Genomic DNA, 17,551 nt, shown 5'->3' on the forward strand with positions numbered 1-17,551 from the left:
GGAGCTTGTAAAGAAGGAAAGATTGAGACAATGAGATGGATCCGTCAGCAACAAAACTGCATGCAAATGGCATAGGTCTACCTCAAGTCTCCATCTGATCCAAATTTTAATACTTCAGCAATTGCATATCATGACTGCAATCTCCTTAACAATGTATTTTATAAAATCAATTCAGGTTTATTAGGGTTCATAACTATCAAAACCTATTTTCCAAATCCACATCATTGTGGGTTTAGATGAACATTTAGATTTGTTAATACTGTCCTTGTACTTTGCTTCATGCTTTTTTGCATCCCTTTACACACTGTCTTGACTATTTGTACCTGTAACTATTTGTGCCTTTGCACTGGTCTTTTCTCTGAAGTGACTGTGTTGAGTACCCTATTTTAATTTCAGATTTCAGCAACTTCAAAATCTCATTTACATCATTTTATCTTTAATTTTCATAGTCTCTGCAACAAGAAGTTGAGTTCTGAACATCCACATTCCAATTTTTCAATGTAGGGCTACTGATATCACACCTGTTTCAATTTTATGTGTTCCACTTAGAGCTCTGGAACAAAAACTTTTAAACTGATTATTTAATTTTTTTAAAGCAGATTGCTAATCATTTGAGAGAAGAAAACTCAGACCACTTGGGTCAACTGCATCGTTCTCTTATGTAGCAGTTTCCTCTTGCTGTCTTCATTTGAAGCCAATAAGATATCTGTTCATTAGTGAAGTAGGAGACTTACTTTTCACTCCATTTGCTAATCCACACGAATAAGTCAGTGGTATTCTTGGTGATGGGTATGTTCTCATCTCCCCAACCCTTTCCAGAAACATCTGGTCTCTGCATTTCTTAGTTGCTTACAACACAAGGCTGTTCCCTTTCTGCCACATGGAGATGAATGTTGAATTTTCCACTCTAAGGAAATAGACTGTAATGGTATTTTTAGATTCTCCAGACTTTCAGAGCAACAGAATAACAAGATATATGAAACAACTAATGTGCAATCATCAAGATAAATGGAACAGTGGTTTACAGCAAAAAACTGGTGATTTCTCAAACTGGGGAACAATCAAGAATGGGGTGCCACAAGGTTTGGTCTTGGGTCCTCTGCTGTTCTTAATATATATTAATGACTTGCCAGGGACCAATGACTGTAGCAGTCTGGTCCCTTTAATCCCACAAACCAACCAACCAATGACTTGCCATTCTATATTCACGAAGATGCAAAGCTGGTACTTTTTGCCAATGATACAAGTATAGCCATCACACCCAACAGACAAGAATTAACTGATGAAATTGTGAATGATGTTTTTCAGAAAATCATTAGTGGTCCTCTGCAAATGGGCTCTAATTCAACTTTGACAAAACACAGTATATACAGTTCCACACAGTAAGTGGAATGACACCATTAATAAATATAGACTTTGATCAGAAATCTGTAGCTAAGGTAGAATATTCAAAATTCCTAGGTGTATGCATTGATGAGGGGTTTAACTGGAAAAAACACACTGAAGACCTGCTGAAACTTATGAGTTCAGCTACTTATGCTATTAGGATCATTGCAAATTTTGGCGATATACATCTCAGTAAATTAGCTTGGCAGACCTATTTTCATTCTCTGCTTTCGCATGGCATCATATTCTGGGGTAACTCATCATTGAGTAAAAGAGTGTTCATTGCACAAAAGCATGTAATCAGAATAATTGCTGGAGCTCATCCAAGATCATCCTGCAGACACTTATTTAAAGAACTAGGGATCTTCACTGTAGCCTCACGATATATATATATATATATATATATATATATATATATATATATATATATATATATATATATATATATATATATATATAATAGAGGGAAACATTCCACGTGGGAAAAATATATCTAAAAAGAAAGATGATGAAACTTACCAAACAAAAGCGCTGGCAGGTCGATAGAGACACACAAACAAACACAAACATACACACAAAATTCTAGCTTTCGCAACCAATGGTTGCCTCGTCAGGAAAGAGGGAAGGAGAAGGAAAGACAAAAGGATATGGGTTTTAAGGGAGAGGGTAAGGAGTCATTCCAATCCCGGGAGCGGAAAGACTTACCTTAGGGGGAAAAAAGGACAGGTATACACTCGCACACACACACATATCCATCCACACATACACAGACACAAGCAGACATTTGTAAAGGCAAAGAGTTTGGGCAGAGATGTCAGTCGGGGCGGATGTACAGAGGCAAAGATGAAGTTGAAAGACAGGTGAGGTATGAGCGGCGGCAAATTGAAATTAGAAATTAGCGGAGATTGAGGCCTGGCGGATAGCGAGAAGAAAGGATATGCTGAAGGGCAAGTTCCCATCTCCGGAGTTCTGACAGGTTGGTGTTAGTGGGAAGTATCCAGATAACCCGGACGGTGTAACACTGTGCCAAGATGTGCTGGCCATGCACCAAGGCATGTTTAGCCACAGGGTGGTCCTCATTACCAACAAACACTGTCTGCCTGTGTCCATTCATGCGAATGGACAGTTTGTTGCTGGTCATTCCCACATAGAACGCTTCACAGTGTAGGCAGGTCAGTTGGTAAATCACGTGGGTGCTTTCACACGTGGCTCTGCCTTTGATCGTGTACACCTTCCGGGTTACAGGACTGGAATAGGTGGTGGTGGGAGGGTGCATGGGACAGGTTTTACACCGGGGGCGGTTACAGGGGTAGGAGCCAGAGGGTAGGGAAGGTGGTTTGGGGATTTCATAGGGATGAACTAAGAGGTTGCGAAGGTTAGGTGGACGGCGGAAAGACACTCTTGGTGGAGTGGGGAGGATTTCATGAAGGATGGATCTCATTTCAGGGCAGGATTTGAGGAAGTCGTATCCCTGCTGGAGAGCCACATTCAGAATCTGATCCAGTCCCGGAAAGTATCCTGTCACAAGTGGGGCACTTTTGGGGTTCTTCTGTGGAAGGTTCCGGGTTTGAGGAGATGAGGATGTGGCTCTGGTTATTTGCTTCTGTACCAGGTCGGGAGGGTAGTTACGGGATGCAAAAGCTGTTTTTAGGTTGTTGGTGTAATGGTTCAAGGATTCCGGACTGGAGCAGATTCGTTTGCCATGAAGACCTAGGCTGTAGGGATGGGATCGTTTGATGTGGAATGGGTGGCAGCTGTCATAATGGAGGTACTGTTGCTTGTTGGTGGGTTTAATGTGGACAGACGTGTGAAGCTGGCCATTGGACAGGTGGAGGTCAACGTCAAGGAAAGTGGCATGGGATTTGGAGTAGGACCAGGTGAATCTGATGAAACCAAAGGAGTTGAGGTTGGAGAGGAAATTCTGGAGTTCTTCTTCACTGTGAGTCCAGATCACGAAAATGTCATCAATAAATCTGTACCAAACTTCGGGTTGGCAGGCCTGGGTAACCAGGAAGGCTTCCTCTAAGCGACCCATGAATAGGTTGGCATACGAGGGGGCCATCCTGGTACCCATGGCTGTTCCCTTTAATTGTTGGTATGTCTGGCCTTCAAAAGTGAAGAAGTTGTGGGTCAGGATGAAGCTGGCTAAGGTAATGAGGAAAGAGGTTTTAGGTAGGGCGGCAGGTGATCGGCGTGAAAGGAAGTGCTCCATCGCAGCGAGGCCCTGGACATGCGGAATATTTGTGTATAAGGAAGTGGCATCAATGGTTACAAGGATGGTTTCCGGGGGTAACAGACTGGGTAGGGATTCCAGGCGTTTGAGAAAGTGGTTGGTGTCTTTGATGAAGGATGGGAGACTGCATGTAATGGGTTGAAGGTGTTGATCTACATAGGCAGGGATGCGTTCGGTGGGGGCTTGGTAACCAGCTACAATGGGACGGCCGGGATGATTGGGTTTGTGAATTTTGGGAAGAAGGTAGAAGGTAGGGGTGCGGGGTGTTGGTGGGGTCAGGAGGTTGATGGAGTCGGGTGAAAGGTTTTGTAGGGGGCCTAAGGTTCTGAGGATTCCTTGAAGCTCAGCCTGGACATCAGGAATGGGATTGCCTTGGCAAACTTTGTAAGTAGTGTTGTCTGAAAGCTGACGCAGTCCCTCAGCCACATACTCCCGACGATCAAGTACCACAGTTGTGGAACCCTTGTCCGCCGGAAGAATGACGATGGATCGGTCAGCCTTCAGATCACGGATAGCCTGGGCTTCAGCACTTATGAAATTTGTTATTAACAATCCAAACAAATTCAAAAGTAATAACAGTGTACTTGGCTACAAGACTAGGAGAAAGGATGATCTTCACTACTCAAGGTTAAATCTAACTTTGGCCCAGAAAAGGGTAAATTATGCTGCCACAGAAGTCTTTGGTCACTTACCTAACAGCATCAAAAGTCTGACAGATAGCCATATAGCATTTAAAAGGAAATTAAAAGAATTTCTGAATGGCAACTCCTTCTACTCATTAGATGAATTTTTGGATATCGTAAGTGGTTAACCCCCTTCCCCCCCCCCCCCCCAAAAAAAAGTAAAAATATTAAGTGTCATGTAATATTTTGTGTAATGTAATATCTCGTATAGACACCTTTTATTAACCTGACACGTTCCACATCATTATGAAGTGTTGTATTCATGACCTATGGAATAAGTAATAATCTAATCTAAACTTATAGCACAACTCAACTCCCTCTATGGGAATACTGAATAAGATTCTTTCTGGTATCCCTAAATCACTTCACACAAATTCTAGAAAACAAAACAATGAAAAGAGAAAAGACAATCTCTAACTGTATAGGCATATAAACAAGATTGAACTTGTGCTTCAGGAGCAAGGCAGAGGGATGGGGGAGACACAGGTAAGGAGAAGGATGCAAGAGGGCTATGGAAGGACAGCAATAGAACAGAACAGGAATGTGGCACCAACAAGCTCACCCAGGTGACGGCAGGGAATGTCTTTTATGGTATACTGGTACACAACAAAACAAATGGCAGGCAGTGAGGAGACAAGGGGCATCAAGGCTGAAGACAGGAAGAGTGAGAATTTTGGGGGCAGATTAACTGAACTAAAGTGAGCCATTTGAGTAGTGCATGGGGAGCTGTTGGATTGGGGATTGGGAGGGTTCAGATGGAAAGTTTGTTTGTGGTCACACCAACATCAAGAGCTTGTGCAGAAGCTGCAATAGAGCAGACATATGACATAACTGCTTCACAGGAGATCATATCTCTAATGGCATAATATATGTCTGTGACAACAAACAGTGTAATAGACTGTGCTGTGTAAGGATAGCATAAGGATGGACCATGATACTTTACAGACTGGGTAGGTACTGGCACACCACTTTGGGTGACGTGGGGAAGATTTAGATAAGGGTATTCCTCATTCCAGGGCGTGCAGGGCAGTTGAAGGGCTAATGGAGTATGTGGTTTAACTGCTCCAGTCCAGGGTGGTATTGGGTAATAAGTGTGGGTGCAGGCTTCAGCTGGCAAGTGGGGGTGGTTGGGATATTAGTAGAAAGAGTACATATGGCACAGTCAATAAGTCTGAGGACTAGATTTTAGTGGTCAGCAGCATTCCATGAAGACCCCAGCAAGATTTTCAGCATTCTGAGCAAGGGACTGATCATCACTACAGATCAACTGTCCACAGTTCGCTAAACTGTATGGGAGAGATTTTTTGGTGCGGAAGGGATTACAGCTATTGAGGTTACGATACTGTTGATGGTTGGTACAGTTTACGTGGCAGAGGACTGTTTGTAACTATTGTAGACATGGAAATTAATATACAAAAAAGTGGAAACTGAAAATGAGGATAATCTGTACTGATGAAGATACCATTAATAAACCTGAAGGCTCTCACAACAAGTTAATATAACACCTGTTTCCATTAAGCTTTCGATGTAGTTTTCTTTGCGACAAGAATGAGGAAATTATAAAGCAGAATGGAATTGTTAATAAGCATATTTTGGAAGAAATTCACACATAGAATTATACTGAAATATTACTACATTCTTTAAAGGGAGGCAATACTTGAGAAGGGAGTGAAGGTTGTACATTATATCCATATTATTCAATCTGTACATTGAATAATCAATGAAAGAAACTAAGGAAAAATGTTGAAAAAGAATTACAACCCTTGGAGAAGAAATAAAGACACTGGGATCTGCCAACAACATTATAATTCTGCCAGAGATGGCGAACAATTCAAAGAGCAATTAAATAAAGTGGATAGTGTGTTAAAAACAAGTTAAAAAATGAATATAAGGAAAAGCAAAATAAGAGTAATAGATTGAAGTCGAATTACATCAGTTGATGTTGAGGGAATTAGTTTAGGAAAGCAGTGAACATCAGTCTGCAAGCAGTGTAATAGATGACAACATTACAATTAAAGAGTATATAAAATGCAGACTGACAGCATTAACAAAACCTTTCCACAAAAAGAGAAAAATGCTAGCACTGAATACAAATTCAACTCTTATAAAGTTTTATCTGAGAGTATTTTGCAGGAGTGTAGCCTTACATGAAAGTGAAATGTGTACAGTACAGACAAAAAGAGAATCATAGCTCTTGATGTGCTTTGTGTGCCACAGAAGAATGCTGAAGATTAGTTTGGTAGATTAGATAACTAATAAAGATGTACTGAATTGAATTGGGTGGAAAGAAATTTATGGCACAACTTGACTAAAAGAAGAGATAAGTTGACATGGCACACCAAGGAATAGTAAATTTGCTACTGGAGGGAAGTGTGGGGGTAAAAATTATAAAGGAAGATGAAGCCTTGACAACTGACTACAGTAAGCAGATTCAAGTCAGTGTTGCTGACAATAATTATGCAAAGATGAAAAGACTACCATGTGATAGATCAGTACAGATAACTCCATCAAACCAGTCATTGGACTGAAAACGACAACAACACTGTTATATTTATTTCTACCTTCTGAAAACATATTTTCACAAAGTGGGACAAGAATGTTTGTATTTTTTCTGAGCACTTCACAAAATGTGTGTGAATCCCTGAACCTTGCAGACACCAGAATGAAATGAAATGCATGTATAGGCATAAAAATAAGAAGTATACCTGGGGCTAGATGCCACTGGACGGCCACTGCTATTTGGAACGTTGGTGGAGCATCCCATACTGCCGGGACAGGGCAACTTTTGGAGGGCATCCACTGACTGGCCCTCCAGCTTCTCTCTTTCGGCTGCCAAAGCTCGCTCTCTCTGCAATCTACACAGTTACATTAAAAAGCACAATTAATCAGAGTCAGTTTGACAAGGAAAAAGACAAATTGTCAATAGCAGTGGAAAAAATGGCAAGACATATAAAACTGAAAATATCTAAACAAATAACTTACTGGACTTCACAACAAAAGTTACATATTATCATAGCAGGCCAAGCAACTCTGACAGAAATCTGTACCATACTCAACGTGACACAGATATATGACACTATTTTTTAACATAGTCACCAAAGCCTCTGTTACCACCAGTCGGAACATTCCACCATCTATTCAAACCCCAACAATAGAAATCTGCTCCTAGTTCATGGAGGCATTTGGAAAACATCCTCATCATTAGAAAATCTTCCCCCCTCCCCCCTCTCCCCCAGATGTTCTTCCTTGACTGCCTGGACATTGTTGTCCATTGTCTATTGTCAATGTTCATGGCTCTCTTTTACAATCATCAGCTGTGAAGAAACTTATTGCCACCATTTCACTACACCTGCATGCCACACAGCATTTGGTCCATATACCACCAGAATTTCATGTCTAACCTGTGTTTAACTTAGACATTTTGCCCACAAGAATCATACTGTCCCACATACCTCAACTTTGGAGTATGTTTCCAGTTCCCACACCATTTCACTCTCACACTGTAATGCACCTGTTATCCATGCTACACCAGTACTGTGTGTGCAGGCAACTCAGAACATGGGTTCTTTTCTGACAATATGCAAGTCTTGATGCACTAAATTACTTTCTGAAGTCCCTACATTGATACAAGAATTCTTCAGTGGCAAGCAGAACTAGTATTTTCAAAATTTTCATACAAAGTGAATTCTGTGTGTATGAACTGTCTGCATGATTAACAAGAATATATAATATATAAAAATCTTACTAAACAATAGATTACCAGTGATTTTACAGACTAAATGATAAGCAATGTATAAACAGAATAACATTCACTAACAAACGTCGGTAGAAGTATTTCTGCAACTTTGTTCTCCCAGCACAACACCTGTACAACCATTCTAACTTTGTTGTGTGGGCCACAATCAGAACTTGCATAGCACAGAAGCTGTGTGCTATTATTCATCAAATACCTAATGATTATATTACATGAAAAGCTATGCATTTCAATATTATCTTCACTTCTCAATTCATTGGACTATTTCAAAAGTAGATTTCCAACGTGAAATTAACCAACCAAGTATTGCATGCAAAAACCAAATTTTTTAAAGTGATATGATTGGTTCAGTATCATGTCTTAAAGTGGGGTTTATCCTACCCACAATTCTCTCTTCACCACAAAGAATTACTTTTCGTTGCTTTTCCAATCTTTCAAAAATATTTTTCAAAATCTAATTCTCTTCTCATTCTACACTGCCTGACAAAAAATGTGAAGCACCAAGAAGGGGAGGAGGAAACATATTGAAACTTCACAGGTTGAGAGGGTATGTGACAGCAAAACTGAGTCAAATTTGCAAAGAACTTGGCAATGTATGAGCACTTATCAGTATCAACTTGCAAACCCTGTGACCTGGTTTCATGCACTGATTTAATTTGGAAGGATGTCAGACCCATAATTGTTGCAACTAGTCCTCGGTACCCTTGTTACAGACACTGAACAGAGCTGATGTCTGTGCTGTTCCCACACACACTCTAACGGAGTCAGATCTGGGGTTCCTGCTGGTCACCACCTCAACATCATTGTGTCGGTTGGTCACAGCCAGTGTGCTCCCTGCCGCCGTTGGATAAGCAGCTGCCAGCAGCAAGTCGTATACTCTTAGCTCACTTATTTGTTACATAGTTTAATTCTTAATTTCTTTGCATGTTTTTGGTACTTGCATTATTTAATTCATAAATTTTGGGCGTATTATAGTATTTGTAGGTTTTAGTACCTGAATAGTGTAAAATCGCTTAGTCTCCTTCCGCCGCCGAGCAGTGTGTCAGCAGTGCGCAAGTAGCAGCATTACTGCATTTACTAGGCAACCTTGTATTTTAATAACCATTTAAATTTTGTGTCGAATTGTTTGTGCTCTCTGTAGATTAGTTCAGACGTTCTTTGCACAACAGTTTTTAGCATGGATAGGGACTGCAACTGCTGTGTTCAGATGCAGGCTGGGTTGGCATCCCTTCGCTCCCAGCTTCAGGCAGTGTTGGCTTCGGTCACACAGCTTGAGGCTGTTGCCAAAATGGGCATCACTGTGGGGGTCCGGATGGAGGTTTGTCGGGGACAGCCAGCTTGTCCCAAGCATCCCCCGACCGGACTACAACTGTGGCTGCCCGGGATGCTGCCCACATTGAGGCTGATCCCTCACCTGTGGTAGAGTGGGAGGTCGTCTCGAGGTGTGGCAGGGGGCAAAAGACATTCCGGAGGGCTGAACAGGAGGCCTCTCCAGTTTGTCTGACAAACCGGTTTCAGGCTCTGTCTCAGGCTGATACTGATCTTCGGCCGGACATAGCTGCTTGTCCTGTTTCAGAGGTTGCCCCTCAGACTGCAAGATCCGGGCGGTCGCAGAGGGGGAGGTTACTGGTTGTTGGGAGCTCCAACGTCAGGCGTGTAATGGGGGGCCCCTTAGGGATATGGCAGCAAGAGAGAGGGGAAGAAAACCAATGTGCACTCTGTGTGCATACCAGGGGGAGTCATTCCAGATGTGGAAAGGGTCCTTACGGATGCCATCTGCAGGTGGTCACTCATGTCGGCACCAATGATGCGTGTCGCTATGGATCGGAGGAAATCCTCTCTGGCTTCCGACGGCTATCTGATTTGGTGAAGACTGCCAGTCTCGCTAGCGGGATGAAAGCAGAGCTCACCATCTGCAGCATCGTTGACAGGACTGACTGCAGACCTTTGGTACAGAGCCGAATGGAGGGTCTGAATCAGAGGCTGAGACGGTACTGCAACCGTGTGGGCTGCAGATTCCTCGACTTGCGCCATAGGGTGGTGGGGTTTCGGGTTCCGCTGGATAGGTCAGGAGTCCACTACACGCAGCAAGCGGCTACACGGGTACCAGGGGTTGTGTGGTGTGGACTGGGTGGTTTTTTAGATTAGATGGCCTCGGGCAAGTACAGAAAGGGCAACAGCCTCAAAGGGTGCGGGGCAAAGTCAGGACATGCGGAGACCAAGCAGCAATCGGTAATTTAATCGTTGAAGCTGCATTGGTAAAGTACTGGAACTTCAAGTGCTGATAGAAAGCACCAAAGCAGAAATCGTTATAGGTACAGAAAGCTGGCTGAAGCCAGAGATAAATTCTGCTGAAATTTTTACAAAGGCACAGACGGTGTTTAGAAAGGATAGATTGCATGCAACCGGTGGTGGTGTGTTTGTTGCTGTTAGTAATAGTTTATCCTGTAGTGAGGTAGAAGTGGATAGTTCCTGTGAATTATTATGGGTGGAGGTTACACTCAACAACCGAGCTAGGTTAATAGTTGGCTCCTTTTACCGACCTCCTGACTCAGCAGCATTAGTGGCAGAACAACTGAGAGAAAATTTGGAATACATTTCACATAAATTTTCTCAGCATGCTATAGTCTTAGGTGGAGATTTCAATTTACCACCTATAGACTGGGACACTCAGATGTTTAGGACGGGTGGTAGGGACAGAGCATCGAGTGACATCATACTGAGTGCACTATCAAAAATTACCTCGAGCAATTAAACAGAGAACCGACTCATGGAGATAACATCTTGGACCTACTGATAACAAACAGACCCGAACTTTTCGACTCTGTAAGTGCAGAACAGGGAATCAGTAATCATAGGGCCATTGCAGCATCCCTGAATATGGAAGTTAATAGGAATATAAAAAAAGGAGGAAGGTTTATCTGTTTAGCAAGAGTAATAGAAGGCAGAATTCAGACTACCTAACAGATCAAAACGAAAATTTCTGTTCCGACACTGTCAATGTTGAGTGTTTATGGAAAAAGTTCAAGGCAATCGTAAAATGCGTTTTAGACAGGTACGTGCTGAGTAAAAGTGTGAGGGAGGGGGAAAACCCACCGTGGTTCAACAACAAAGTTAGGAAACTACTGCGAAAGCAAAGAGAGCTTCACTCCAAGTTTAAATGCAGCCAAAACCTCTCAGACAAACAGAAGCTAAACAATGTCAAAGTTAGCGTAAGGAGGGCTATGCGTGAAGTGCTCAGTGAATTCGAAAGTAAAATTCTGTGTACCGACTTGACAGAAAATCCTAGGAAGTTCTGGTCTTATGTTAAATCAGTAAGTGGCTCGAAACAGCATATCCAGACACTCCGGGATGATGATGGCATTGAAACAGAGGATGACACGCGTAAAGCTGAAATACTGAACACCATTTTCCAAAGCTGTTTCACAGAGGAAGACCACACTGGAGTTCCTTCTCTAAATCCTCGCACAAACGAAAAAATGGCTGACATCAAAATAAGTGTCCAAGGAATAGAAAAGCAACTGGAATCACTCAACAGAGGAAAGTCCACTGGACCTGATGGGATACCAATTCGATTCTACACAGAGTACGCGAAAGAACTTGCCCCCCCCTTCTAACAGCCGTGTACTGCAAGTCTCTAGAGGAACGGAAGGTTCCAAATGATTGGAAAAGAGCACAGGTAGTCCCAGTTTTCAAGAAGGGTCATCGAGCAGATGCGTAAAACTATAGACCTATATCTCTGACGTTGATCTGTTGTAGAATTTTAGAACATGTTTTTTGCTCGCGTATCATGTCGTTTTTGGAAACCTCTGTAGTAATCAACATGGATTCCAGAAACAGCGGTCGTGTGAGACCCAACTCGCTTTATTTGTTCATGAGACACAGAAAATATTAGATACAGGCTCCCAGGTAGATGGTACTTTCCTCGACTTCCGGAAGGCGTTCGATACAGTTCTGCACTGTCGCTTGATAAACAAAGTAAGAGCCTGCGGAATATCAGACCAGCTGTGTGGCTGGATTGAAGAGTTTATAGCAAACAGAACACAGCATGTTGTTATCAATGGAGAGACGTCTACAGACGTTAAAGTAACCTCTGGCGTGCCACAGGGGAGTGTTATGGGACCATTGCTTTTCACAATATATATAAATGACCTAGTAGACAGTGTTGGAAGTTCCATACGGCTTTTCACGGATGATGCTGTAGTATACAGAGAAGTTGCAGCATTAGAAAATTGCAGAGAAATGCAGGAAGATCTGCAGCGGATAGGCACTTGGTGCAGGGAGTGGCAACTGACTATAGACAAATGTAATGTATTGCGAATACATACAAAGAAGGATCCTTTATTGTATGATTATATGATAGCGGAACAAACACTGGTAGCAGTTACTTCTGTAAAATATCTGGGAGTATGCGTGCGGAACGATTTGAAGTGGAATGATCATATAAAATTAATTGTTGGTAAGGAGGATACCAGGCTGAAATTCATTGGGAGAGTCCTTAGAAAATGTAGTCCATCAACAAAGGAAGTGGCTTACAAAACACTCGTTCGACCTATACTTGAGTATCAGTGTGGGATCCGTACCAGGTCGGGTTGACGGAGGAGATAGAGAAGATCCAAAGAACAGCGGTGCGTTTCGTCACAGGGTTATTTGGTAACCGTGATAGTGTTACGGAGATGTTTAGCAAACTCAAGTGGCAGACTCTGCAAGAGAGGCGCTCTGCATCGCGGTGTAGCTTGCTCGCCAGGTTTCGAGAGGATGCGTTTCTGGATGAGGTATCGAATATATTGCTTCCCCCTACTTATACCTCCCGAGGAGATCACAAGTGTAAAATTAGAGAGATTTGAGTGCACACGGAGGCTTTCAGACAGTCGTTCTTCCCGCGAACCATACGTGACTGGAACAGAAAAGGGAGGTAATGACAGTGGCACGTTAAGTGCCCTCTGCCACACACCGTTGGGTGGCTTGCTGAGTATAAATGTAGATGTAGATGTAGATCATGCGGACAGTTCATACAGACAAGTGTGAACGAGCACTGTCCTGTTGAAAAATTGCACCACAATACTGCCACATGAGAGGTAACGTATGAGGACACAGGATGACCATGATGTACTGTTGTGCCATCCACATTTCCTGTCACTACCAGCTGTGATTTAAGTCGTCCCTGATGCCCCCCCCCCCCCCCCCCCTCACACCAAAATGCTATGCCTCTCCAAAACTCTGGAAGAATGGAACCTCTCTTCATGTCTCCATCACACTTGACAATGAGAGTCATCCGGGGTAATGCAGTTCTGTAATTCATTGCTGAACACAACACTTACCAGTCATGGCACCACTCCAGGTACTGATGTTTGAGGTGCGGTGTTAATGGCAGCCTATGCATGGAATCATAATTCTCTAGTCTGACTGTTGATAGTCTCTGACCAATGGTGTAGGTTGACACAAAATGTTCCAGGGAGTTCATTACTTTTTCTCGAATGGCAGGAACAGATGTAAAAGCGTTATCACATGCTTGGTGCACAATATAGTGGTATTCTCTTGTAGTGGTCAGATTTGGTTGACCACAACTTTGAAGATGAGTGTGCTTGCTCAAACATTCCATTGCAGTCCACCACTGTGCCATTGTCACATCTGACTGCTTGGTAAATCTGCACATTGCATGATTCTTCGGGTCAAATGGAGACAGGCCCCCATCAACCTATGCCATGTGCTGATGGCGAGTATATGGCTTATCTGTGTCCTTCACAGTGATCACTCAAATTATGACAATGTTCATACACTACATAAAACAATACTAATGTACTCTGGTGGCCAGTCTATCAGTAATAGCAAATGGTAACTCCAAATCATTTACAGGGGCACTGATGGTGTGTCTGTGTACAGAGTTACATTGAAATCTGACCTCGTCTTCTGGGTGCTTCACATTTCTTTCTCTCTCTCTCTCTCTCTCTCTCTCTCTCTCTCTCTCTCTCATAGTTCAGAATGGATAACAATACATAACACATGGAAGAAATATGAGCTAACAACTGACAGTCCCTGAAAAAGGATCTTGATATTTTGGTTAATAAATGGTCTGTTAATCATCCCCAAAATCTACAGGATGGTGCGCATGACAGTAACTTTCCAAAGAAACAACAAGACTGTCTATTGGGAAAGTAATATTACAGTGTTAAAAGATTACCTAATAAAATAAATCTGTTCATAAAGATGCACAGAATTCATTTTACTAAAAAAGCTAAACAAAATTGTTGCTATTTAAAAAAAAGTGAATGCACAATATTTGTGATGTACCTTAACTAATGAGCCAAACATTATGACCACTGATAATCTTGAGACTGAATGACACCTGATGGCATGTAGGCACGTAATACAGAAAAGAAAGTATATAAGCAGGAAGGAGACAAATGGGGGCTCATTCTAATCATGAGACAGGCTGCAAATAGGGAAAATTCATTGACATAAGCAACTTTGACAAATGGCAAATTGGTCTGGCCTTGTAGCATCTCAAATAGCAAGCTGGCCAGAGGTTTGCACACTACTGTCATAAGCATCTATGGAAAGCAGTTGATGGATGGTGAAACCATGAGCTGGTGATAATATGTAAGATGTCCATGCTTCAACACAGAATGTGAAAATCACAGGCTCATCCACTCTGTAAAACAGGACACATAGTGATCTACAGCACATCTGATGGCTGAGTACACTGCTGGTGCAAGTACAAGTGCTTTGGAGCAGACTGTTCAGTACACACAGTTGATCATGGTTTTCTACAGCAGATGATCCTTCATGTTTTTATGATGACTCATCATCATCAATTATAATGCAGTGGTCATGGAATCATCAAGAAGATGAAAACATGATGTCTGGTTGGATGAATCACTTTCTCTTTCCACCACCAAGTCAGTGGTCATATGTGGAAATGCCATCATTGGGGAAATGGGTGCCTCAAACATGCACCATGCCACAAATGCTGTCCAATGGGGGAGAGATCAGTGTTCTGCAATGGGAGATATTCACCTAGGTTTCCATGCAACCTATGGGAGTAACTGCAGGCATGATGACATCTGTGAACTATGTAAATATTATAGTGGACCACCTGCATACTCTCAGAATTGATGTCTACCCATTGGTGATGCCATGTTCAGCAGGATACCTGTCCATGTCTCATGGCCAGAATTGTGCTACAATGGTTTGGGGAGCATGATAGTGAACTCACGTTTATGTCTTGGCTACCAATTCACTTTATCTGAAACCAACAGGACATATCTGTGTCACTATCAAGCACCATCTCTGCTCTCACAAACCTGAATCCCTACTATGGACTTATTGAAACCATGCCTTAGAAAATAGCTTCTTTATTGTGTTCCAAAGTTGGACCAACACACTGCTAAGTAAATTGTCATAATGTTTTGACTCATCATTTCTCACAATAAGCAATGTCATTCTACAGAGTCAAAAAAAAATAAATCTGTCTGCCAAATCTTAATGTTGTGTCTGTCTATGATCCAAAGAAACTATAAACCTCTTGTATGATTTTCTCTGTAAGCACAAAATTCTGTAAAAATTTTTGTACAAGAAATGGCTCACATAGATAAATTTCCGCTTTCAATTACTTTTATGATATTGTATGGTGATACTAATCTTCTTATTAAGAAACTCTAAGAGTATTACAGTCATGTCTTTTGAAACAGTATTAGTTTCTGCATCTGTAACGTGATAGATGATGGCAGTTTAGGGTAATTTCTGAAGAGAAACTGTCCTGAAGTGGGAGGGTTGAACAGTTTTCAGACTGGTCACCACTGGGCTTATTCGCGATTTATAACACAGACTGTAAGAGTGATTAATAGATAGACAAAAGAGGCGATTCCCCTCCCTTTGGCTTAACAATCTTGTACTGTCAATGATTTGCTGAATTTTGCAAATTTATTGCAACTTACAGTTCACCATCAACACAGCACTGGGCTTATTTGCCATTTGTAATACGGAATGCAAGAGTGGTTAACAGAGAGCCAAAAACGGTGATTTCCCTCTCCCCAGCTTAATGACCTTGTACTATAATGGTTTGCTGAATTTTAAAGATGTATCACAAGTTATAGTTCACCAGGTTTTCTGTCAGTGGAGGCTTGCTTTCAGTGACAGACATTTTGATAATTTGAATCAGAATATATCTTTATAATCAGAGTATTGTTCACTCTGGCATACTTAAATTATTTCATATATTTTCTTTCCCTGATGTCAGATGAGCCAATATTTTGTCCAGCTTGGTTCCAACAGATCAAATATCTACATTCTAAAAGCATGTTATCCAGTCCATATGAGACATTAGTCCACAAACCTCAACTAGACAAGAAGATGAAGACTCTTACAGTGATAGCATAGTACATCAGTTCTCTTAAGATGATTCTTGTTGAGAACAAGCACTTGTCTGAAAGTAACAATTGTTGCCAATCAGACAGCACTGATCAACAGTCAGTCTTGCCACAGGCATGAGTGTGCCACAGATGTGAGCATTTGGGTGTCTGTGTGGTTATGTGTGTGAATGTGAATGTGTGTACTTTTGCTAGAGAAAGAGCAAGAGCTCAAAAGCTAGTGTATATATGGTATTGAGTGTTTGTATGTGTCTCACATCATTCAGCTATCCGAGTGGTTGCTTTTCCTTTACTTTATGTATCATAATAGGTTTGTATATTTCATTATCATATGTCACAGTAGCCCCATGAGATGAAGAATGAATCATTAATAAATAAATACACAGTAATGGGATACTATTGCCCCTATGGTTGGTTTGATGCAATTCTTTACTTTTTTCATTTTCCAGATATCCTTCATTTCATTGTAACTGTTGTATCCTACTTCATCAATGACCTGCCTGATTTATAGTTCATATCTCAGTCAGACACTGTGATTTTTATCTTATACTACACCAAAAACAATAGCTTTCAGTAACAATTCTGACTCTTTAATTGATTATTTCCTTTATTGTCATTTTTTCTCAATGACTTATTGCAGTATCTCTTCATTCCATAATTGAATAATCCAACTGATTTTCAATAGTCACTTACAACAACATTTTTAAGGCTTCTAATTGTTTCATTTCTGTCTTCCCTACTGTCCATGTTTTGCATCCATTCTGAGCTGTGCTCCAAATATTGTTTTTCATGAATGTATCTCATGGTTCATGATTAATGTGTATGTATCTTAGCTGCTGTTTCATTCTATAAAAAGCTCTTTTGCCCTGTTCAGTTGTTGCTATTACGTCTTTTTTGCATGGTCTTCTGAATCCATGCACATGTGTGTGTGTGTGTGTGTGTGTGTGTGTGTGTGTGTGTGTGTGTGTGTGTAATTCATATGAAAGTTTGTGTAGATCAAGTGATTGGATCATACAAACTTCATTTAATTTATGCTGCTCATAAAATATTTAGCTTAATAGCATTATTAATATGTGTAGCATTATTAATACATATAGCATTATTAATATGTAAATGTTATTATTAA

At 41.4% G+C, this 17,551-nt stretch overlaps 1 protein-coding gene across 1 annotated transcript in view; it reads right to left on the bottom strand.

The window, feature by feature from the left end:
* LOC124789300 (calmodulin-binding transcription activator 1) overlaps positions 1–17,551 on the bottom strand; it is a 1,803,646-nt gene that overhangs the window by 25,285 nt on the left and 1,760,810 nt on the right. Inside the window, exon 29 of the mRNA XM_047256611.1 lies at positions 7,008–7,157. Coding sequence (XP_047112567.1) covers positions 7,008–7,157 — 150 coding nt within the window. The remainder of the gene's footprint in view (positions 1–7,007; positions 7,158–17,551) is intronic.

The sequence above is a fragment of the Schistocerca piceifrons genome, chromosome 3 (genome assembly GCF_021461385.2).
Source record: "Schistocerca piceifrons isolate TAMUIC-IGC-003096 chromosome 3, iqSchPice1.1, whole genome shotgun sequence".
Classification (NCBI taxonomy): Eukaryota; Metazoa; Arthropoda; class Insecta; order Orthoptera; family Acrididae; genus Schistocerca; species Schistocerca piceifrons.